This window comes from Xiphophorus maculatus, chromosome 9 (assembly GCF_002775205.1).
Source record: "Xiphophorus maculatus strain JP 163 A chromosome 9, X_maculatus-5.0-male, whole genome shotgun sequence".
NCBI lineage: Eukaryota > Metazoa > Chordata > Actinopteri > Cyprinodontiformes > Poeciliidae > Xiphophorus > Xiphophorus maculatus.
Window position 1 is genome coordinate 13,125,564 of NC_036451.1, and position 23,958 is coordinate 13,149,521.

The 23,958-nt window shown below is 37.0% G+C and overlaps 1 protein-coding gene across 39 annotated transcripts in view; it reads left to right on the forward strand.

Annotated features, from left to right (window-relative positions):
• The window catches only part of adgrl2 (adhesion G protein-coupled receptor L2), a 125,103-nt gene that overhangs the window by 59,040 nt on the left and 42,105 nt on the right, over positions 1-23,958 (forward strand). For 28 of the 39 annotated variants that reach the window (XM_023339602.1, XM_023339601.1, XM_023339603.1 and 25 more), the window contains exons 5-7: positions 864-923; positions 9,587-9,601; positions 10,702-11,502. In XM_023339602.1, coding sequence (XP_023195370.1) covers positions 864-923; positions 9,587-9,601; positions 10,702-11,502 — 876 coding nt within the window. The remainder of the gene's footprint in view (positions 1-863; positions 924-9,586; positions 9,602-10,701; positions 11,503-23,958) is intronic. The other 11 variants (XM_014469333.2, XM_023339609.1, XM_023339604.1 and 8 more) reach the window with 2 other exon arrangements.

Below are 23,958 nucleotides of genomic sequence, written 5' to 3' on the forward strand. Positions count from 1 at the left end.
TTCACCATTTCCTACCCCAATTTTGTACCTACTTGCTGCTTTTTTGTCCCTTCCCACCTCCATTTTGTAACTGTGAGCTAACAATTATGTTCATTTAAAACCACAATAAATTGTGTCATTTACTTGTACATTTCTTTCAGGAATTATGTCAATTTAAACATAAAAATGCTTAAATATCATGTTGTTTAATTTAATCATTAATAATAATCTGTAAGCTTGTTTTCACTGTGATCTATTTAGGCTAATTGACCCATAGAATGGAAAAGACGCTCAATCCTGTATAGATTTTACTTATTGGAATCATTTAATCCTTTGGAGTCTTGGGTCTAAATGGCCGTTTTGGTCTAATTTTGAATTTACCCTTATATTTTCACCATAAAAACTATTTACCTTACCTTGTTTGGTATCATTATTTTCAGAACATCCTAAACTTTGTGATTTTACAGTGTTTGTTTCATTTTGACAAAATTTATTATCACATTGGAGCAAAAAACACACACAGAAACATGACGTCATGCCCGCCACAGGGCGGGCGTCGACCTTAAAAGGTTAACTATATGCCCTTACAGCAGACATAAATAGACCACCAACATTTCTTACTTTGAAATACTTGGTTGTTAAAGTGTGTAAGAAACTATTGAGGATTGCTCAGTAGGAAACGTCCAACAGTAGATGACACCATTTCACATCTTTAAAAGAAACAAAATTGCCTAAACCTCATATGTATGAAAATGATGAATGGTCAACATGACCTGTACCCCTTGCAGGAATAAGGTGGATTAGTAAAACACATACAGGTATTCACGTCATTCTCAGAAATTCCAATTATGCACGTCTGTAGCCATATCTTTTTGCTTCTCAAGGTCCATGTCCAACCAGAATAGGATCAAGAGCACAGAATGTATCCTATCACAACTGCCCTGGTAAGTTTTTAGTGTTCTCCCAGTCTAGTGCAGACAAACCCGAGTCCAGTCCAGCCTTTCCCATTCAAGCCCCACTATAAACCATGATAGCTTTTGATTTGTTTGGTAGACTTCCTTGTTTTGTTGCTTTCCACTTACCAATCCTCTGTCTCTTTCTGTGAAATATAATCAATATTCGACACATCAGTTTGTAGTCAGACTAATGCAGATAGAAGCAATCACAGGGGAAGATTAACTTTTCCTCACCATAGCAAACTCTTACAGCAGCTTTCAGACAGGCTGGCAAAGCCCCCGCTACAGTTTTCTAGTTTTCAGATGAAAAAGATCAAATGCCAAATACCAAGATTTGTGATTAAAAACATTTCAGTGGTCCAAGGGCTTAGGCTCCCCTGGATTTGCCAGGACACAAGATGTTTTGCAAGAGAGGGTATTAAATCCTCATTAAGCTGATCTACATGGGGAGCAAAGACAGTGTCCTCATTTTGACCAGTAACTACTACACATCAAAATCTGCTTCCCCACCAACATAGCACATTTTATTTGAACATCCTATTATTTAAGCCTTTATATAATCACACAAGTAAATTTGTACTTTTACTCATTTGCAAATGAACTTTGCAAGTTGACTACATTTCCACTATTTTTGTCCTTTTAGTGTAAGAATTTGGTCCTTGCCACAAACGGACCATTAGCAATGTTATTTTCATACTCCCAACAGAGGATGTAAATATTTGCTTTCACTTGGCACAGTGTCACCTGCTCAATTGGGTTCAGTAATTGCTTGAAGAAGGCAACACAAAATTTGTGATGATTTTTATGATTAATTCTCTCTGCAATGTGTTTTTGCCTCTTCTATAGGTACATGTCATAATTAAGAACATTGTTAACAAAATATATATTTATTATAGTGTTACACACAGAGGGACGATTTTCAAGGGTGACTAAGTGTTGATGAAAAACAAAATTCTATCTTTCAAACAGTTTGAATTTTACATAAGACCAAGAATGAAGGATTTTTAAAGTTGAAATGCCATCCAACTGAAAAGTATGTCCATGTGCTGTACAATATGCTCTCAATATTTGGTTTGGGCATCTTTGCATGAATTACCACATCAGTGTGGGTAGGATTGGTGGTAATCAGCTTATGGTATTGCTGAGGTATTAAGGAGATCCAGAATGTCTTTAAGAGCAACCACCAGCTTGTCTGAATTGTTGCATCTGATGTCTCTCATCTTCTACTTGACAATATTCTGTGATTTCTCTATGGCAGGGGTGCCCAAAGTTAGTCCTCGAGGGCCGGCATCCTGCATGTTTTAGTTCTCTCCCTGGTTTAGCACACCTGCATCAAATGATGGCTCAATAGAAGGCCGAAGGAGAACATTGACTTGCTGAGGAGGTTGTTACTACCACTAGGGCCTCGAGGACCGACTTTGGGCACCCCTGCTCTATGGCATTTAAGTTGAGCCAGTTTGCTGGTTAGTCAAGCCCATTGATGCAGTGGCCATTAAACCAGGCGTTGGTGCCTTTAGCAGTGATGACAGGTAAAATATTCTACTGAAAAAGATTTAGACATCTCTATAAAGTTGTCAGCAAGGGGAAGCATGTGCTCTTTTTGCTAAAAGCTCCCTAAAATGTTACCAGTAGATAGCTGTGCTGACTTTGGACTTCATTAAACTGTATACCAACACTACAGCATATTTGTCTCCACAAATAACTTTTTACGTTGGAAATGTAGCAGACTCTGAAGTAATTTGGATTATGTCCCTTCAATGGTTATCCTACAGACTTTCTGACCCTGATTTCTCAATAAAGTGCCTCATTTATTGCCTCTTGATGCTCTGACTACAGCTGCAGTCCACGCCTTTTGATTCTCCCCCAAATTCATGAATGGGTCTTGCTGCACAATTGTCTGAAAGACCTCTGCACCTTGTTTTATAACAGTTTTCCTTCCTCTCAACTTGCCAATGATAGACTTGAATAAAGCTCTCTCTAAACAGCCAGCTTCTTTGGCAGGTACCTTTTGTGGTTTACCCACCTTAGAGAGGGTGTTAGTCATGGCCTGCTGGCCTTTTTGTTGGTCTTATGTAATATTACAAAACTGTTATTTTGCATTGTAGCAACATGCCATTATCATCAGTTAACCAAGCTAAACTTTGAAATAATCTGGGTATGATACAGGAGTTTCACTTTTTGAAGTGAATTACAAAACTAACTTAACTTTGACATTGTCAAATTTACTGATATACACCCATGAGCATGTGCCAGAAAGCACAACCATCTATCATTATCAATATGTTTGATTACTAATGCTTCTAAAGCTGTAAGTAGCTAAATGTGACAGTGATTGACAGCATGACTGTTTGTCTCTGTTAAATATTTTTGTTTAGTCTCCCAGTTCCCCTAATTTTCATTTTTTTGGTATGATTTAAATTATGTTCTGATTTAATTTAATCACTTGAGTAGCTAAAGTTAAATCACAACAAAATGCAACACTAAAAGATGTTTAAAAGTGATCATAAGTAGTGAAGTCATTTCAATTTGGAATACTAAAGAAATAGTGTGTAATATCCATTGGGAACAGTGTAGTGTCTTTGGGTTAATGTGCTTTGAGATGTGTTTTGTGTTTGTTCTGTTGCTGTATGAAACTGACTGTCTTCCCTTCCCCCTGTGCAATCTGCAGGAACTTCTTGGGTATCTGACTTACTCTCCTCGCTCTCCGATTTCTGATCACACTGATTGTTCTTTCTATTTTTACATTTTATTAACCTCATCAGATCTTCCTTCATGTGTTGTTATTTTCTTTCCAGATTTTCCTCGGCCATGTTTCTCTGTCCAGCTATGTGTCTTTAATTTTGCTCCTACTTTTTTGTAACTGTGGATGCTTCAGACAACTGTTAAGTTGCTTGCTCGCCTGTCTATATTTGACCCCTTAGTTGGGCACAACACACTTGAATTTCTTCTGCAGAATGGAGTGCATTTATTTACGGACCGTTATGCATCTCAAGGTTCCATTCTTTTTGTGACTGAAGCCTAGGTCAGACACAAGCATTTCTGACAGATAAGTTTTGAGAAAAAGATGTTCCTAATATAAGGAGAAATTATATTATTCCAAGGTGAAAAACTGATTTATGTCCTTTTAAGCAAATAAACAAAACAAAACAAAAACCAACAGTTGATAGACAAGCACAATCCCCTAACCCCTAAAGAAAACAGACAGATACTTCTCTGAAATCATTATTTAGATTTCGATTATTGGAATTTACATTGTTGGCTACAAACCAACAAAATATCAAAACAAAAACTGTTATTGTAAGCGGAGAGTTTTGCCGAGTTTTGATTTTATGCTTTAGCTGCCTTATAATTTCAAACAGAGCAGAAACTATTAACTTGCTTTGCTACCTCTCACTATTTTTGGTCAGTTGATGTAAATATAATGTACTCTTGTTTTTTATGTTTGTTGGTGTTCAGGTGTGTAGTAAAATTCTTTTAGATTTTATAGGGTCCAGTAATAAGAGTGGCGCAATATATTGCAAATACAATAGCAGTTCCACTCTATGCAATATGCATATTAAGAAGAACACGAGGTTCCCCATGCCTACAATATACAGTAGATGTTGCTACTATTCATTGCAGCAGTTTCGGAAGGTAAAGAGGTGGTTAAAGTCACTAACAAACTACAGCTGAGTAGCTGTACTGCCAGAAGAACAGATGTTTTCCAAAAGCAACTTTTTCAATAAAACCTTGTTGAAAAAAATAATTTTTACTTTTTTGGCCATAAGTAGATAGGCCACTAATTATCTGGGTTTATCTTATCCGGTAACCCACAGCAGAAACATATCAACACTGAAATTATTTGTTCATTTATTCCAAATCATTTTGTTCTCACCAATGACATTGCTTATTATAGCTCTTTCGTCTCATTCCAAGTCTAAAAGTTATTTTAGACTGAACCTTCTTTAGCTATCCGTTGTCTAACCTAGGCTTCAGTTTAATCTGGGAAATGTTTCACACATATCTTTTGAATAACCTTCCTCATGTTACAGAGTAAATGTTGAGTCTTTATTGCATTTCTGTCTTTCCTTACGTTTCTGTGTGTTGTATGTTGCTGTGTCAGTGGATCAGACTTGTTCTTTAGCATTCCACAGATACACAGAATCTAAAGAAGTAGGATCAACATTTTTGCATTCCCTGTTGGGTTGTTTTTATCTGTTCCTAAGCACTTTTTAGTTTGAAAGAGGATTATCTTTCTGGGGTAGGACGCTGCCTTCAGAGTTGGGAAAATATGCTCAGTTTATTATAATTAGCATAGTTTAAAACTATATTTTACAACAACACCACCCACGGTAAATGAAAATGTTTTAGCACAAGTTGATTGTTATCCTCATGACAATTCGATGTCATTGAATTGTGGTGACTGACATACAGGTGAAAATATCTCGCCACATATACTTCATAAAAAGCAAAATTTTTTATAGGTGATTATATTTGACTAAGCTTTTCCTGTTTTAATGTAGTTATAATTACTAATTACTATTTATTTCAAAAATGTCAAAATAATTAGATTTTTTTCAGAATTTGTAGAACTTTATATTGAGAAGTACAGATGCAATGAGATTTGCTATGTCAATTTTTCTCTGTTCAATAGAAAATAAACAAAAACAAAAAACACACAGGTATAAATAGCATGGAAATGTTCAGCCATTATATCTTTCAAAGAGGAGATGGGTTTTTGTCCCAGAGATGCAAATCTATTTTTTTTCTTTTTAAATGTTTGTATCAACCCCAGAACAAAAAGCAAAAGACTCTGTGAAAATGTTGGACAGAGTCAGAAGCTGGGTAAGACAGTATAATTATTCACACATAAAGGTGTGCTGTACTGACAGAGGCTAGATGGTCACTAAGTGAAGAAAACCATACAAAACAACATAAAAAGCCTAATTACAATCTTCAAATGCATACAGGGAAAAATACCATAATTTTTAAAGGTATGCTTTGTGGCCTGATGAAAATAAATCTGCTTGGCAATAATAACCATCATTGCATTTAGAGGGGGAAAAAATGAGAAACTTGGACGCTGCATAACACCAACTCAACTGAAGAACAGGACTGGTAGCATCAGGTTGTAACAAACAAACCACAGGAGGGACTGGTGGAAAGATTTGGTGGAAATATTGACTCAAAGACTCAAGACATAACCCGGAAATTTGAAGCTTGGTCTCCCAAATGGACAATTACCCTAATTGTACTGTCAAATTATTTTCAAAGTTCTCTGTGAAGAACAAAGTCAGTGCTTTGGACACGCCATCATAAAGCCCTGTTTTTAGTTACATGTGTACAAAGCTAAAACGTTGTGCACAATCAAGGCGGCCTGCAAGTCAGTACAGGAATGGATTATAATTCCAATAAGCTATGGTGAGGAGCCTATGGAAGGAGACCCAAAATATTTTACCCTAGTTATTAATTATTAAAATCAATCCTATTCATTTAAACCTCTGAATCTGAAAAAAAAAAACTCTTTAGCAATCTCTCATTATTCTGGTATTTAGTAAAGGGCAATCCATTAGTAATCCTGGCTGACCTAAAACAGGAAATGTTTCGTTTGACTTAATGTTCAACATTGCCAAAAATATTTTTGTTTTTAGTCATTTTATAAAGCATTTACTTTTCATCACTTATGGTTTTTGAGTTTCTTCTATTCAAATATTACTAAGTTTTTGCCATATATTACTTACACGTAGCATATCTGCTAACTAAGGTTTCTGTTTTTTTTCTTATTTTTCTATTTCCACTAATTTCCCTCACTGATCATTTTTGAAATCAGTGCAAAAATAAAAAAGTCAGACATTACTTATATTGTGAACTTTCTCATAGGTGGAAGTTCTAGTTTTGCATGCAGTATTTATGTGATTTGTTCAAATAATTTATGTGATTTCTCATCTGTTCTTTATGTAGTTATAGATGGTTTTATTATTAAAGACATTTTTGTCAAGTCATTCCAGACAGGTGGCAAATGAAAGGAAAGCCCAAGTGCCTTGATAAAGTCTTAAGTCATAAAGCATCTAATGCACAGCTCAAGTACCTCAGGCATTGACTGGACAAATCTGAATAAACCATATTTCATTAGATGATGTGGTGCTAAAAAGCATTAATCTGATTTAGATAGTTTGTGTATTTCTTTTCATTAAAGATTCTCTTATCTTTTTATGAAGAAAGTAAACACTCTCGATCTTGGTATATTTTCGTAAAAAATCTTGGATTAAGAAAGAAATCATTTGGGGAAAAAATAGTTAAATTAACATTGTAATTGTGCTTACATTTTTGTACAGCTCTTTCATCTAATTTTTGCTTTAATCTTATTGAGTTTGCAGTCTTAATTTTCAAAAAAAGTAACAAAATTAGCATTAACAACTAATTAGGCATGGTAATTATGTCAAGTAAGAGTCTTTGAATGGTATTATTTTAGTGTGTGGCACATTGACGACCCTTTACAGTTTAGACATTTTGTTTCTAGTGCACAATATCTATACAAACAAGGGTTCAGAGTTTTTAGTGTCAAATGTTTTGGGGGTTTTTTTCCCCAAAAAACTTAAGAGATTAGTTTTAGTGCCAAAAATGTTTGTCCCTTTCAGTTTATCAGTGTTGAATATCTATTGAATGTACTATGATTGCCATTGAAAATGGGCAGTATTTCCATTCCATTTTTTTATTTTTTTTTATGATGCTGTCTCCATACTACATAGTGTGATGATACTTCCATTACTTCTACACTTGACAGCCCCCTATGCAGCCTAGCAATATTTGTTAATATAATTTGCTAATAATCAGCCTGAGAATTATCTTTACTGATGGACCTACAAAACTTTACAGTGAGTCAGAATCTGTGCATTATGGGGCTTTGTAAAATTTTTCAAAACCCTTGAACTTTAACAATACAACAGGGTAGTGAATAACTGAAGCGAAAGGAAAATGAGCGAGACAGGCGTTTGGATTTAGTCCCCCAAGTCAATACTTTGCACAGTCCATCCATTTTCATATCTTTTGCCAGCTTCCCTGTATCTGCTGAAGAAAAGCTTTCTCGCTCATGATGCAGCCGACCATTTACCTTGGGGAAGGGATGTTAAGGGGGATAATGTTCACTCCATGTAGCGCTTTGCAAGTTGGATGGATCTTATTTTTTGTTTTACCTGACCACAGCACTTCTTGCTGTGTCCCCTTCATGGTTTGATGCAAACTGATAACTGGACTTTTGATGGCTTTTTTTCAATCATGTCCTGCTTCTTGGCACTCTTCCACAAGGACCAAATTTGTGGAGAGAGTGACTAATAGTTGTCCCATCAACAGATTCTTCCACCTGAGCTGTGTGGACTTATGGAGTTTCTCCAAAGTTGTCTTTTTGGTTCTTCTCTGACTAATTCTCTCCTTACCCAACTTGTCAATTTAGGTATATGGCCATCTCATTGTATGTTCGAAGCTTGAGATATTGTTTTAAGCCTAACTTTAACCTCTTCATAATTTTATCCCTGACTTGTCTGCTGTGTCCGTTGGTTTTAATGATGCTGTTTGTTCATTGTTGTTCTCTAACAAACCTCTAAGGCCTTCATAGATCAGCTATATTAGCACTAAAATTAAATGACACACAGGGAGACTCTAGACTTAAGAAGGCAATTAGTAGAGATGTATTTTATTTAGTGGTATCAGACTAAAGGGGGGGATTTTAAATGTAGATCAGGCTTTTAACTTGTGATAAATCTTGAAAACATACATCTTTTCCATTTTAGTTCAAAATTAAGCTCTGTTTCTGTGCATCTCACATAAACATGCAAAAACATTAGATGAAAACACTGCAAGGTACTTTAGCAACAAAATTTAAATTTCTTTTAGATATTTTCCTTCCCACATCTCTTTACCAAATTGAGACGGCTGATATGGCTTGCCATTTGTATAAATGTTTTAAACCATAATTAACTGTTAACTACTTAATCCATCTGTCTATGTATGTTGCTTCAGTCAGTTGGTCTGTTATTTATTTATTTTTTACTTTGATTTGTCACCCGTCTTTGTACAAGAAAAACAACTTAATAAAAAAGAACTACTTTTTGTGGTTTGTGGTGGTGGGTGGATTAAAGGAACCAAAGTACGGTTCTACTTCAGTTTGGCCTTCCAACAACTTACCTTGAAAATCTGTTGTATTCATTGGTGCAAACCAATGAAGTTTGCTTTTGCCCTTTTTCGTGCTGAAAAAGAGACAGCTTTTGTTGTGTTCAGCACTGTTTCTCTTGAGTAGTTTTACTGAAATATATTATGTTATATGTAGAAGCAAAATGGAAGTTGACATCAAGGACAGCACAAAACTAATACATTGAGTCTAGTTTTGTTAAAATCCATCCACCACAATAAACCAATCTGACAACTGTTCACAAACACAGCAATTGTGATCAGACCATTTTTGTTTGTGAGAGTCTAACCTCTTTTTTTACAACAGGACTTTGACAGCTGTGTGCCATCTTTCTCACAACTTTCCTGCTTCTAATAGGTGTACCCATCTATTTCCATGTCTCATAACATGTTGCTGCATATGTAATCATAGCAATGACAGTTAATTCATATTAATCTCTTTTTTCCCCTTGCACCCCTTTCATTCTCTCTTCCAACGCTTAAAATAGAAGTGGAGCAAAAAGGTAAATAACAGACATGATCAAAACCCTAGCTCCTTGTTTTGTGGCATCTGGTTGTAAATTACCTATTTTCTCATGGTGGCCTCTACAAACACATTGCAGATGTTTCCTTTCAGAATTCCCCGCCCCTTCCCCCCTTTCTCCAGCTGTAATGTTAATGGCCAGAGAAGAGCTGTAAGGGAAGTAGTGAAGCTGGCCATAAAAGAAATGGCACACATGCAGCCCAAAAGATGTAAATGGGGGTGTATTGGCTGCAGTCCTTAGGGACATCCTCTTCTCATTCTCCCTGTGTGCTTTTGCTACTCAGCAGAATCTCATATTGCCTGGCTTCCAAACCCCTTCCCATAGCATGCTATGGTAACAGTGTTTTTTGGGCCCCTTTTCAAGCTATTGCATTCTACTCTCCCCTTTTTCTCCAAGCTCCCCCTTCTCACTCTTCCTCCAACATTACTTTCATCTTGACCACTTGCTTCTCTTTTGTCTGTTGATTCTTATGCCTCTTATACCTCGAAGCAACAACCAAAACACCTCAACAAACCCTTAGTTAAAGTATCTTAAAATGTAATGATTGTGATATCTGCACCACTTTGTAAAGACAAACATTTCTGGTGTAATGGGGTGGTGTACTCGAGGACAGTCCAAGTACACGCCAACTCACACACACTTTTGCAGACTCGGCTGACTCCTGCTCTGTCATAACCTCTACCATCTATTGCCAAGTGACTTCTTTTGTTTAGTTTTCTTTAGTTGTGTTGTTGTTTACAGGACCAGTTTTTTATTAGATTATGTTTCTACTCGACCCCCTTCCCTTTCTATGTTCTAGTCAGCAGTAAATATTTGAGGCCAGCCTTTAATGTTTCAAACTTTACATTACAATTTAATAATTTGCTTGATAACTTTTTAATTTTGTTTTCTTTTTGTGCACATGACTAAAATTGTTATAGTAATTGTGCATAATGCCCATAAAGATTTGTTCATACTTTTATTAGAAATTATGTAAAAGAAATTGATGCCAGAGAACATGTTGTGATTATAAATCCTAGTTTCATGTTTCAACTTTTAACCTGTACCTGTTTCTCATTTTACTCTTCTCCCATTGCTAGTTTTTCTTTGTCCTGGGACTCTGAAAGCTGTCGGTGACCCTTCCTTTCGGTTTGAGGTGGAGCAACAAGCTGGGGCCTGGTGCAAAGACCCTCTTCAAGCTGGCGACAAAATCTACTTCATGCCTTGGACTCCATATAGGACAGACACATTAATCGAATATTCCTCCCTGGATGACGTCCAAAACGCCCGGCAGACCATCACCTACAAGCTGCCTCACCGGGTGGACGGGACTGGATTTGTGGTCTACGACGGGGCCGTGTTTTTCAACAAGGAGCGCACGCGCAATATTGTGAAGTTTGACCTGAGGACTCGCATCAAAAGTGGCGAGGCCATTATCAATAACGCCAACTACCACGACACGTCCCCCTACAAGTGGGGAGGCAAAACAGACATCGACCTGGCGGTAGACGAGAACGGGCTTTGGGTGATCTACGCCACTGAGCAGAACAATGGCATGATGGTTATCAGTCAATTGAACCCGTACACACTTCGGTTTGAGGCTACATGGGAAACTGCGTATGATAAGCGCTCAGCCTCCAATGCCTTCATGGTTTGTGGAGTATTGTACGTTGTGCGCTCCACCTATGAAGACAATGAAAGCGAGGTCAGCAAAAGTCTGATAGATTACATTTATAACACCAAACAGAATCATGGGGAATTTGTTGATATCCACTTTCCCAATCAGTACCAGTACATTGCAGCTGTGGATTATAATCCCAGAGATAACCAGCTCTATGTGTGGGATAACTTTTACGTCCTGAGGTACAACCTGGAGTTTGGCCCGCCTGACCCAGCACATGGTAAGAACTAGCCTCACATACACATCTTCTACAGACAGTATATGTAAACATGATTGCAGAAAAGTTTAAATTTCTAACAAGTGCATTTGATGAACCTTTGGTATTCCATATGTATTATTAGGTGCCATAACTGACTGATTTTTAATTTAGAACCCTATATGTCAAAGATATGTTCAGGAAAGCTCTAAGTAGGAAAGCATCTTGAGGCTGTCTGAAGTGATAAACAACACCTTGAAGCAAGTTACCTTATCATGGAGGATCAGCATCCAGGGGATTTGGAGGTTTACCATCCCTGCATTCCCAGAGCACCAGATGCTACAGCTCGGGGGACCACTGCTAGCATGTCCATTTTTAAGAGCGAGTGAGACAGGTAGAAGCTGAGCTACAGTATGTCTGCAACTCTGGAAACATGCATACCAGGGCAGGTGTAAAGTCTGGCCGAGGGCAAGGTGAGATCCTTCCCCGAGTAATGCTGAAATTCCAAATCTCCGTTGGCCATTAAAAAGAGGAAAACACATCTCACCCTCTGAGACAGGAGTGTAAGGATTTAAGGTTCCGGCTAGGAAAGAGATGTTAGACACGAGGGAGAATGATCAATCATCCAGGGTCACATCAGCTGCACATGTTTTTAATTTAGTTGTCAAGAGCAGAGAAGTGGCTAGCCCAGACCTGTGATAGCCCTTGCACTGAGAATATAATAACATAAATTATCCTAATCCCCTTCTCACCCAGAATCTTAAGCCCAAGAAATACCCAACACATTCAGTGATGAGCCACAGAGGTCAAGCAACTTTTCCACAGATTATCAGGGAGCTCGATATTTATTAATATGTTTGCTCATCCACTTTGGTAGTGATAGGTTGTAGGCTAAGGCTGCTAAATTGGGTTCAGTCAGTGGAACAGCTTCAGTATAGCCAGTAAGAGGCAGGCTTTACTGTGACAAAGAATAAAGTCCAGTTTTCAAAGAAGTAATAAGTAATATGCCAGGAATCCACTGCCACAGCTAGAATTGTTATTATTCCTCCTTTGAATGTTTGATGTTCCTCCACAGCAAATATGACGGAACTGAATTCACTATTTGCATTTTACAAGTAATATTAAATAATTTTATAAGGATAATGTGATAAAAATGTATACCCTTATTTTAGATTATGAATAAGCAACTGTTCTACATACTTATGCTAGAAAATTTATGGTGTGCTTCAAGGTTTCTGGAAGTAAACCTTGAACATCACTAACCTTTTTACCATATAATAATCAGTTTACAGTGCTTTGGGAAAGTGTTCATATCATTCTTATATATTTTGTCACATTACAGAAATAGACTTCATTGAATCATATTGTATTGCTTATGAACACATTAACTGTTGAGTGAAAAAAAAATTGTTGACGCTCTGCAAAAAAAACTACACTACACATCACTCTGAAAACACTATTTTCATTGTGGCAGCTATGATGTTTCTTTTCCTCAGTGGGGACATGAAATCTGGTCAAGAATAATGGAAACATCCTTTGAGCTAAATAGTAAAGGAAAGCCCACTGAAGTTCACAAAAGTCTTCAAACTTAGACAGAGGTTTATGGTAAGACCTGGAAATTGCCATTCATAGACAATCTCCAGCACATCTAACTGTACTTGAGCTATCTTGCAAATAAAAATATGCAAACATGTAGATCTTTAAAGCTTGTAGACAGATGGCCAAGAGATTTGTTGGTATAACTGTAGCAAAAGCCGGTTCTGGAAAACATTGATCTTCACCTGGGGAGGTCAGGGTACATACAGTATACCTGCCAAACTTTTCAAATATACTGTATATATTTTTTTAATGAAATTGAAAACATCTATCTTTTTCCACCCACTTCATAATCATGTGGTGCTTAAAGTTTGTGGTTGTAGTGTGAAGAAAATTTCGAAATAGATTCATATTGCATTGCATGTTTTGGAACAAATTTATTGTTTACTGGCTGTGAAATAATCCGGGAGAAGTTAAGAAAGATTCTAAAGCCTCGCTGATAAGGATTGAGCTATGTCAAGCAGGCTTTATGCTCAATTGATTGATTTGTTGTTGAACTGACGCAGATCCCTGTCACCAGAATCATGTGTTTTAAGCAGTTCAGTTATTTGTCTGCAAAGTGGGGAAACTCACTTAAACACAGAGTTAGACTGGCCAGCCATTGTAATAACCCCATCTTCTCTTGCTGTTAAGTATGCTTGGAAGCTTTGCAAACTTTAGCTGATACAGCATATGTGCTCCTTGGGGTACACATTTTTATTTTAATGTCAACAAGGACTTTGCTCTCTCTTCTTGACAAATGAGACCTGAGTCTGGCCCTGCTGCTGACTAATGTATGTTGAGCTGAAGTCGATGAGAGTGAGCCAGAATGGTCCAGGATGATCATCAAGTTGTCAATAAACTTGTCCTCCCACATGGCTGATGTTGACACATAAATGATGGCACTTTTTTTCTTGCTGTCACTGGACGCCCTCTCTTTAATATCTTGATGCTCGTTTGACTGCCTCACTTGGCGCTAAAACAAGCTATCAAAAAGCACAATGTGTTTGAGCAATTTGGGGTAAAAAGAGTGCATAACTTTGAAAACAAATTGAAGTGAAATCTACATGATCTAAAATGTAATCCAAAACATTTTAAATATTAATTTATGATTTTTGAACTCATCTTAGTAGATTGCATACATGACTGTCTATGCAGTATGTACCTTACTTCAAAATTATAACTGCTGGGATGATCCCAGGACTCACTCAAACCTTAGCAAGTCAAATAAGTGTGCTTTTTTTCAAGATGTAGAAGAGCTGTTATATATGCAAGAATTAGATTTATCGTCAAAAAATAATTTTGCAGCATGCACAGAGGGTAACTTATTGGGGCATTCTTTGGAGAAAAACAGCTGACGCAGAATTTGCCATGCAGCTTCTACTTACACTGCCCCAATATTTCTCAAGTGCACAAACATCTAACCCTTTTGACTTGGCTTGACATTTAAAGCCAAACCTCAAAGTGATGCTTAAGCACTGTGTGATACGACAGTTGAGTTCTTGTCACCTCTGATAATTTTGCCCGCCTAGAGACAAGATCATCTCTTGTAGGATTATGGAGGAATAGATGGGGTCACATCCAAAACGCGGCTTCACTTGAAGTAGACATTAAATGGGTCAGCAAGTCTCACTCTCGGCTTGAAGCAGCAGCCCCGTAATCTGCTCATTTAACTGCAAGTTTTCTTCTTTGCATATCGGAACTCATAAAAGAAAATAGTCTGACATTGAATATTACAACTGACTTTAAATCAGGTATCCCCAGGAAAACTATTGAAAAGAAAGTCTATTCTGATGTCACATATAAAAGAATATTAAAGCAGTTTTTAACCAAACACACATACAAAAATTTTACTAGCTTTTTACTGGGACACAGAAGAGGCTGCAAAACCTTTTTTTTCTTTTTCTTGTAGCAAAATCGCCAATATACAGTTATGCTGCAATTAAGACCCACACAAATGCTAACTGTTAAAACATCAGTACATATGGGTACACTTTTGAACTTTGCTGCAACTTCAAATGAACCCTGAGCTATAGGAGATTTTAAGAATGTCACTGGCATGACTTGGCAATTAACTTTACAGTTCTGCATGTGGGCAAAAAGATGCCCTGTATTTTCAATGTATGGAAAATGCTTTACAATGCAAAAATGCTCAGCTGGTATAACTGTGTGTGACTTGTATGCATTAGCAGTCACCCAAGAGAGCTTACCTCATACAGTCTGATGAATACACAGGTCTCTAATAAGCTGCACAATGATTTATTCCTGTCTTCTTTGGTGCTTCCATCGAGGTTAACTTACGCATGCAAATATTTAGAGCAGCAATAAGGAAAGTCAGTCAGATAGATGGAAATTTTAAAGTAAAGCAGCCACTTTCAGCCATTTGAAATTGGGACAAACATAAACATAAGTGTACACAGATTTTTCAGATTCTATGCAGGTTCCAAACTTTTTGCCCCTTCAAAGCCTGTATCTCCATTCCATACACTTCAGCCATTTCATCCTTTCTCACTTCCATTTCTTTGAAACTGCTCAACTCTTTGGTGAAATCGTTCACAATGTTCTCCGCTTCTTCGTACTCAACCTTATTTGTTTACGGTTTGACTTACCCTGATTACGTCAAAAGTTAGTGCTGAGGTTTGACCCAGTTACAACAGACAGACACATCAACACTGCATTTATAGTCTCCTGCAAGTGGTTTTATTGTGTCAGTGACACTTTAAGGGGACACAAAAGCTAGCAGTGTTATCACGGATCAAAGAGTGGAGCACAAATAGCAGCTGCAGACATGGATAACAATATACCTTTGCACAGTTGTTATTTAGGAGCGCATTGACATGAACGCCAATGCCTGTTGTCATGGCAGCCATGCAGTCTTTCAGCGAGTGTAATTTTAGTGCTTCATTTAGGCCTATCACAATAATCTCACGTGTGTGCTTATCCCAAAAATAGGATGTCTTCTACAGTAACTTTAATTGGTTTTCCAGTGGTTAGTTCAGACGGTGTAAGTTTTGTTGTGTTACTGTCTTTCATGATAACCACTTTCCACAGATTCCAGTAGTTGAGAGTGAAATGAACAACCAACTCTTTAATAAGAAGCCGATAGGGCATGTTAAGAAAGAGTCATCTACATAGAAACTGTTGTTAAGATATGGTTGTTGTAGTTCTAGTTGTATGTTAGTGTCATTATGCTCAGTTTTCAAAAATAACTATTACAACAATGGCCAAAATGGAAAGCACTTAATTTCTTAATTCATTTGTTGTTGTTTTTTAACTCATAGTTTATAGATCCATCTGTTGCCAATCGTTTTTTCTTTCAAGAAAAGTAATTGGCAATTCTGAAACACATGGCTTCATAGCCTTAGTCTACACACCACTGGGTGAAAACCATTTTCATGTGTTTTGTAAAATCAAATTCAACATCTAGCTTTTACAGCCATTTTATGTGTTCAGGGAAAATGGCAATGACTTGTTTCTATGACACAGTCACCAGTTGTACGACGCCAGGGTCCAGGACGTGTTAAAAACGGCCAATTTGTTTGTTTGCCTGAGCAACAATCCCTCCTTCTCCCTAAGCTCCCGTCAGCTGCCCAAGTGGACACAGCGGTGTGAAAGGAGAGGTTATCGATGTGGAAAATCACCCTTTTTGTTTTTGTTTGCCTGTCCTCCTGTCTTATTTTTCATGCTATGGTTTCTCTCTGTCTGCTTCCATCTATTATTTCCCTCTGCCATCGTCTCGCCACTGTGATCAGATTTTAGTTTTCGTTTACTTTCTATTTATTTGTCGGAACAGTTATTTTTTCTCTGTCTCGCTTTGATCTTTGTGCCTCTATGATCTGCTATAAGACATGGCCATGAGTAAAACATACAAATTTCTATTTCTCCTGAATTCAGGGTAAGACCATGGCTAGACTACTCAAATAAAGCCTGGTGGGAGCGGTTCATTCTAAATGACTGGATTTAAGTAAATCCAGGACTCTGCCTGCTGGGAAACTATAAATACAAAAACAGGACAAGGATGCTCATCACGCACATGAAGATCAGGGATCACACTGCATACTTTTGACGTTCAGAAATAATGTTTCAAGTGCTTCAGCAGCTTTATGTCTTGCAAGGATTTATTTTTTTCAAAACTGGAAAGACAATGATTTTTCTGCTTTCCCCTTTCCTTAAAGGGAAGCATTTTAGATTGACTCAGTAATTCTTATAAGGAGAATCTCTTTAGCTTCCAAATTGAGTGCAAATTCTTACTCCTTGACCTAATCTACTGTCAGAATGCCATTAATCGTAATTGACTGCACAAGCCAACAAACCTAGTCAGTCATTTTGCTATATATTATAATGTTTGACAACATTTTATTGTCATTTTGTATTATCATTAATTCTAGATTTTCTGTGTTTGCTAATTGTTACACCGTCAAGCTTGTCTTGGGGAAAATAGTCTAACAAATGACTGCACAATGTATCACGGTCATCAAAGCAATATCAATTTGTGCAACATGGAAATATTTGGTGGGCTATAATATTTTAGGGGGGTCGTACATTCAAAAAATTTTTGTGCTGTAACAATCTGCTTGACTCTGCCTTGGCACTGTCTTTTATGCTCACTTCTAGTATTAATCCTGGTGACGCTAAAACTGTGTAAGAGTGCTGAGGGCACTGTGGTGATGGAAAAAGAGTGCTGAAGTGAATGTGGGTTAATTGCTGTTTATACTGCCATTCTAATATTGAGCAATAACACTGATAGTCATGTTTTCTTAATATTGTGCAGTAATAGCTTAACATAAATCTAGATAGGCAAAACAAGAAGACAAACTTTGCATTTTCCCTGTTTATTTTTTGCTAAAGTTCAAACAAAACTGAAAGAGAAAGTAAGGAGTGTGATGCACAATTCATCAAATGAAGGATCTAATCTAATAATACCTTATTTAACAAAGGCACCTATATAATTAACATCCTGACTAGCAAGAGGAAAAAAATAAAAATCAATCTGAACTCCTTCTCATTCTCATAAACAGTAAAAAATGTGCTGCACAACCCCAAAAATGACAGTTGTTTCCTACAAGGAAAATCAGATAAACAACAATTCAAGAACATTAAGGCAGAACACAAACTTACGAAAGTTTTACAAAATAACAAATAGGCTGACATAGCGAAAAGTTTAAGACCTCCTCACAGACACGGTGTGTTTGTGAATAAATTGCCAAAGGGTACAATTGGTCCAACTTGACGGACTTTAATTATAGGCCAATTCTGAATAATGATTGGCTGAGGAAACCCAGGTAACCAGCAGCTAGTTGAGCCTCAGCAGCCAATTAGCTAACAGGGAGGAGTAGCAGCACATTTGGTCCCAAAACACATTTTTGTGCTGAGTGTTGTCCTACTGAACAAAGTTGTCCATAAGTTTTGGAATTTCTGCTCAATTTGCTGAGATGCTGACAAGTTTTACTTAACTCATTTTTTCCAGATTTATAGTCAGTATTTAACACCTTTACACAAAACTTTACCAGAAATTACCAGCAAATGTTTTTTTTTATTATTATTATTAACCAAGCTCTTTAAAACAAGCAGACAAAAAAATAACACAGTGGAAATTCTCAAACTGAAAACAAAACAGACAGCAGAGAATAAGATGCTTTTAAAACTTGTCACCTGTTGTCATAATGGCATAATGGTGTAGGAGCTCACAGGACTCAACTTTGTTATGGCCTTGTCTACCAAAGGTGCTGTACTTTGGTTGGTTCATGCTTTTTCCAGATTTTTAAAAATGTAAAGGAACTCTGTGAGCATGTAAACTGAAGTTTGTTTTCAAGATGTTACAGATCTTAAAGTACAATTATCATGACTTCTGTTTAGCTTTATATCCTCCATTTACTTATTTTGATTCAGTCAGATTATGTGTTACAATTGATTTGTGACATTACCACAGACTATAAACCACATAGTGGTAACCATTCAGTTTGCTGTCTGGCATCAGCTGGTGACCGGCGTCAATTCATATCTCGTTTTTAAACAGTTACAGTTTCAAAACCACTTTTTTTTCCCTGTTTCTGATTTAAAGTCCTTTTAATGAAAGGAAAGAGGAAGTGGTCAACTAAGCCAAGTTTACTTCATCTGTATAGAGGAGGCAGCTAAAAACACTGACATTAAATGTTTAGTCTGGTCACTTAAGTATTGCCACCCATCATTCTAATGAGAGTCTTTTAAAACTAGTTGGAAAAGCAGTTAGATTTAGTTTTATATCGTTTTGTCAATATGGCAGTACATTATTTTCGTTATCTGTTATCTGTGCACAAAGTTAGACCTTCATACCAGCCCTTGCTTACATGCAACTGAAGGCTTTTCAGTACTTAACCTCAGCCCATGACCTGAAATATAATCTTTGGTTCATCTCCAGCGTAAAACATTATGGACAATAGGTAGCGCCAGATGAGAAAGGCCATTTCACACTGCTTCCCTGAACACACCTGAAACATGATGTTTTATCAAAAGCTCAAGCTGCTTGTAATCTCTCCCCTTGAAATGCGTCAATGGCTGAAGTTAAACTGCTGTACAGAGTGCTGTTAAATGATATCCACTGACAACATACAAGCATTCAAGCACCAGCAAACCTGGGATTATGATTTAAAACGTCATAAAGCGTTGCTTTACATAAAAGCAGAGCGAGGGAGAGAGAGGTAGTGATTATGGTTACACTGAGCCTTATAGCCAAGGGGATCCAGTCTCTTGTTTGATTACAGTCAGACTGTGAAACAAGGCGTATTAAAAGAATTATTACTCAGACATCACAATGGTCCCCCATCACTGCCTGACACACGCCTTTGAGGAGATTTATTTCACACAGTCTGATTATTGTGTCTCTGGGAGTCTGTGTTTCTCTAATCTGTGCATATGTGGATTTGTGTGGGTTTTTTTGTTCTGCACAGCTATACTGGTGTGTGCAAACATGCATATGCATTTTCCAGCCCCTCAGATGTGTGCCTGAGTCTGAGGTATTATTTTCACATCTGTGCCTGAGTGACCAACCTCCATCATGCACTGCATTACATTTTTAGTCTGCTTGGCACACTTTGAGTTAATGCTTGAAATTTGAGGCACGTATAGTTACAGAAAACTAGACGGAGATAAAAAAAATGTAGTCTGACAGCTGCTGAGTCTGTTTCCTTGACTTTGGTGTTATTTTGTCTGTAGTGCTGTATATAAATGTGTACATGTTTGCAGTTGCGTGGGTATAAGTGGAGTGCACTGCCTTGCCTCTGTCCATATTAATCCAAGCACTGGCACTGTCAGAGAGTGAAATGTTCGCGGCAGCAGTAAATAACATAATCTAGCTATTAGGTTTTGTTTTCTAAGACATGGATGTGTACTGAACACACTTTACAAGGACACAGCTCCTGGGAAATTATGTGAATTTTTTTTCTCAGCTCTCTTCATATTTACTGCTGATACACCAGCAATCATACGCATTGTTCCCTTTCACAGCTACACATGCAATTCAGAGTGAAAGATGTGTAATCCAATTTCCTTTGTGTGTATTTTTCTTATTATTGGTAGATATCAAATGCATCACAACCTTATATAACTCATTACACTGTTTCATAGTCAGTAACAGCTCTATTTCCATATGAACTTGGATGCATTTGGCTCCATCCAGAAAGGAAATATTTGAAACAGAGATGTTTCATTAACTTATGCTACGTTATTTATAGTTCTTTAAGGATGATCAAGACTTTATTTTTTTAAATGAACCACATTTTATGACCCGCTTCTAATCTCCATTTTTAAAGTAAAGATTTGACCTACTTATAGTAATTTTCACATTTAGGAAATGCAACATGGAAGCAGTTTTCAAAATACTTGTTCTATCCTCACTATTTTTAAGTGCTCAATTCTTATTCATATTGCGAGCAGATGTTTGAGCTAGCGTATTCCAAAAAATATTGTTTATACCAATATTCTGAACAAAAAAAAACAATCATTGAGGCTTTTTAGTTGTTTTATCATATAATGGTGATTAGTATGATTAGCCCAGCTAGCATTACTGAAATTGCAGTTTCCATGTGTATATTCCAGAAGCTTTAGATCAGTTTCTTTACTGTAATATTCTAAATGGCTTAAAACGGTAATATATACAAAATGTTCCATAACAGATATTGGATATTCCAAAGATTAAATCTTTATTCAGCCTTTCTGTTATGTGCCGTAAGTGTTTGTGTCTCTCTGAATTACCATTCCGTCATAGGAAATATGATTTCCTTTTAAACTGTGTATTACGTCTCTTTGCTTTCTCTTCCTTTATTTTAAACACTTCACTTGTACATAAAATAAAGCCATCCACACTGAAGTTTGTTTCTGTCAACATAAGCACAGGTGCACTCCCTAACTTTAAAAACAATTAACACTGGTTGATCATAAGAGTTGAAACTGTTTCTTAATGCATAATTTATATTATTTTTTTGCCCAAGCACATTTGGGAGTTGGATCAAAATCCTGAACTGTCAGATGACCCACTGGCTTACTAAAAACTACTAGCAAGGTCTGCTGTTGTTTTTCGAACACATCCATATGTTGAAAAGGACAGGCGTTACCTTAGTGCAGAAGATTTACAGACTAACTCTCTTTGAACAGAGAGATAGATTTTTTTTGTATGAAACTGCACCTAATATCAACACCAGGGTATTTTGCAAGAGCACAGAAAATAGGGAAAGTAAAAAAGAAGATGGAAGGTTTCTTTTAACTTTTTCCTCATGTGCGTTCCTTTCCGATTTCCTCCTCTGTCACAAGATAACGGCACCTGGTAATGTGCCAGAGACATTATGCTGATGAACAACCATTCAGAGTCAGTAAAGCTATTAGACATAATATAACAGACACACATGCTGTCGTTTTCCATTTGTCACTCTGACATGAGTACTCAATCCTGGTAAAGTCTCATCTAGTCTCCATGTAAGCATGGGGATTGTGGGTATGTGAGGGGGTCTCTGTGCGTTGAAGTTCTCACTGTACATGTATGCATATTCTCTGACAACACTGGATGAGCCACACTCTTCTTTTTGATTCCAATCTTATTTTCTGTCATCAATCCCAGACCTGTGAACCCCAGCGGTAATAACAAAGCCACCAAGAAGTGAAACAGTGTGTGGGCATCGAATCACACAAAGAGGTTATGAATAAGCCTGTCCTGACTATTGGCTGTACTTTGGAGAATACCAGTTTATGCACTCACACTCTTTGACAGTTAATTGAAGCTTTCCCTTGGGCTGAGCTCAGCAGAGATATAATAATCAAGAATCCTGTCCTGTTTTTTGCTGCATATAGTCCAAACAGTGAAACTCTTCTTTTGTTGTCTTCAAAGGAATATTGTACAGGGAATGCATCTGGCGGTGTCAGACATCTGATGCCCCAGTAGAAGACAAGATGTTATGAATCAGACAAAAATGTCCTCTGCAGCATTGCTTAAAGATCAATAGCTATCCTTCATAGGATCTACTTATAAACATATCAACTTGAACAGCTCTGAGTGGATTGGCCTTTTTTTTTATTTTTTTTTATTTTAAATCTTAAGCTGTAGCATAAAGGTAATAAGGTTATTGTGCTTTTGGCAGAAATGCAAGCTAACAACACCACATACAGGTTAAAAGCAGTGGTCCGAGAGGCTTGTATTGTTCATGTGCAAATCTCAGTTGGAAGTATAGCCTACATTCACATTAGCCTCTTTTTCACACAGGAAAGAGGATTATGTTGCATCGTAAATATGACATGAAAACCTCACCAACGGGATTATAGTAGCTCTTTCATCTAATATGTCCGCCTCGTATTATTCCTCATTAATGAGGTTCTTTATAGAGCAGCTGTTTTCAGCTGTGGTGTGAACCTATATAAACAGCTTTTGCAATGCAGAGCCTTTTTAACTTATTAATAGAGATACACCAGTAGGAGTTTTTTTTACAAGTTTTTATTTAAAACAGAAACAATTATTCCTGTAAGGCTAAAAAAAAAAGTAAAACTTACAATAGAAATGCAAATATGATAAGAATCTTATCTGTAGTGTCATTTTAATTCATAGACTTAAATATTACATTTTGTTAGTTTTTAAGTTATAAATTCTTAAAATTGTGTTGTGTGGGAAAACAGATCAAGGAGGGAAAATTTAGAAGGCATTCTGGAGGAAATCTGATCAGATGCAAGTACCCTTCAACTGACTACTTTTTCTATTGAACTCCTCACTCTAATGCTGTGTCTGGTCACCCTCCAATGGAAACTCAGGGTGAAACTCATTTCAGCCAGTTGTTCCTGGCATTTCAATCTTAGTCACAATCAAAGACTAAAAACCAAAGTGTAGATCTGGAACGCAGACTGAACCCACACCCAATTTGTCTATCTGGCTTCTTTATTTCCCCACCATTAGTCATTAAGAAATCTAAATAAGTTTACTACCTATACATAGTAAAATATTATTAGTAGTAGGTCAGTATTCAAAGCAAATACTGACCAATCATCATATTTTCAGGTATATGCAGAATATTTATTACTGTTGCATAGTAAGCTACTATTAGCTGATTAATTACTCAGACAAGCTGTTGCATGCTTACAAGCTGTAGTGTTACAACAGTGTTAAGTTAAGAGTGGTTTTTGGCTCTCCTTCAGGTGTTGCGGACATGACTTGCCTGCTTTTTTGCTACCAGAAATTTCTCCAGACAGCTGACTTTGTTTTTATTGTAAATCATTGTAGTGTAGAAAAAGGGTCGGAACCTTCTTCTCTTCCAGCTGATTTGCAGTGCTCAGCAGCAAGTGGAAAAGGGGGCAACTCTTAATCTGTATTGCGTTCTCGAACATCTCAGTAAGAAAACTTTAAAGGTTGGGAACAATGTGACATAAATTTCTTTAAAACCGTGGTACACAGTT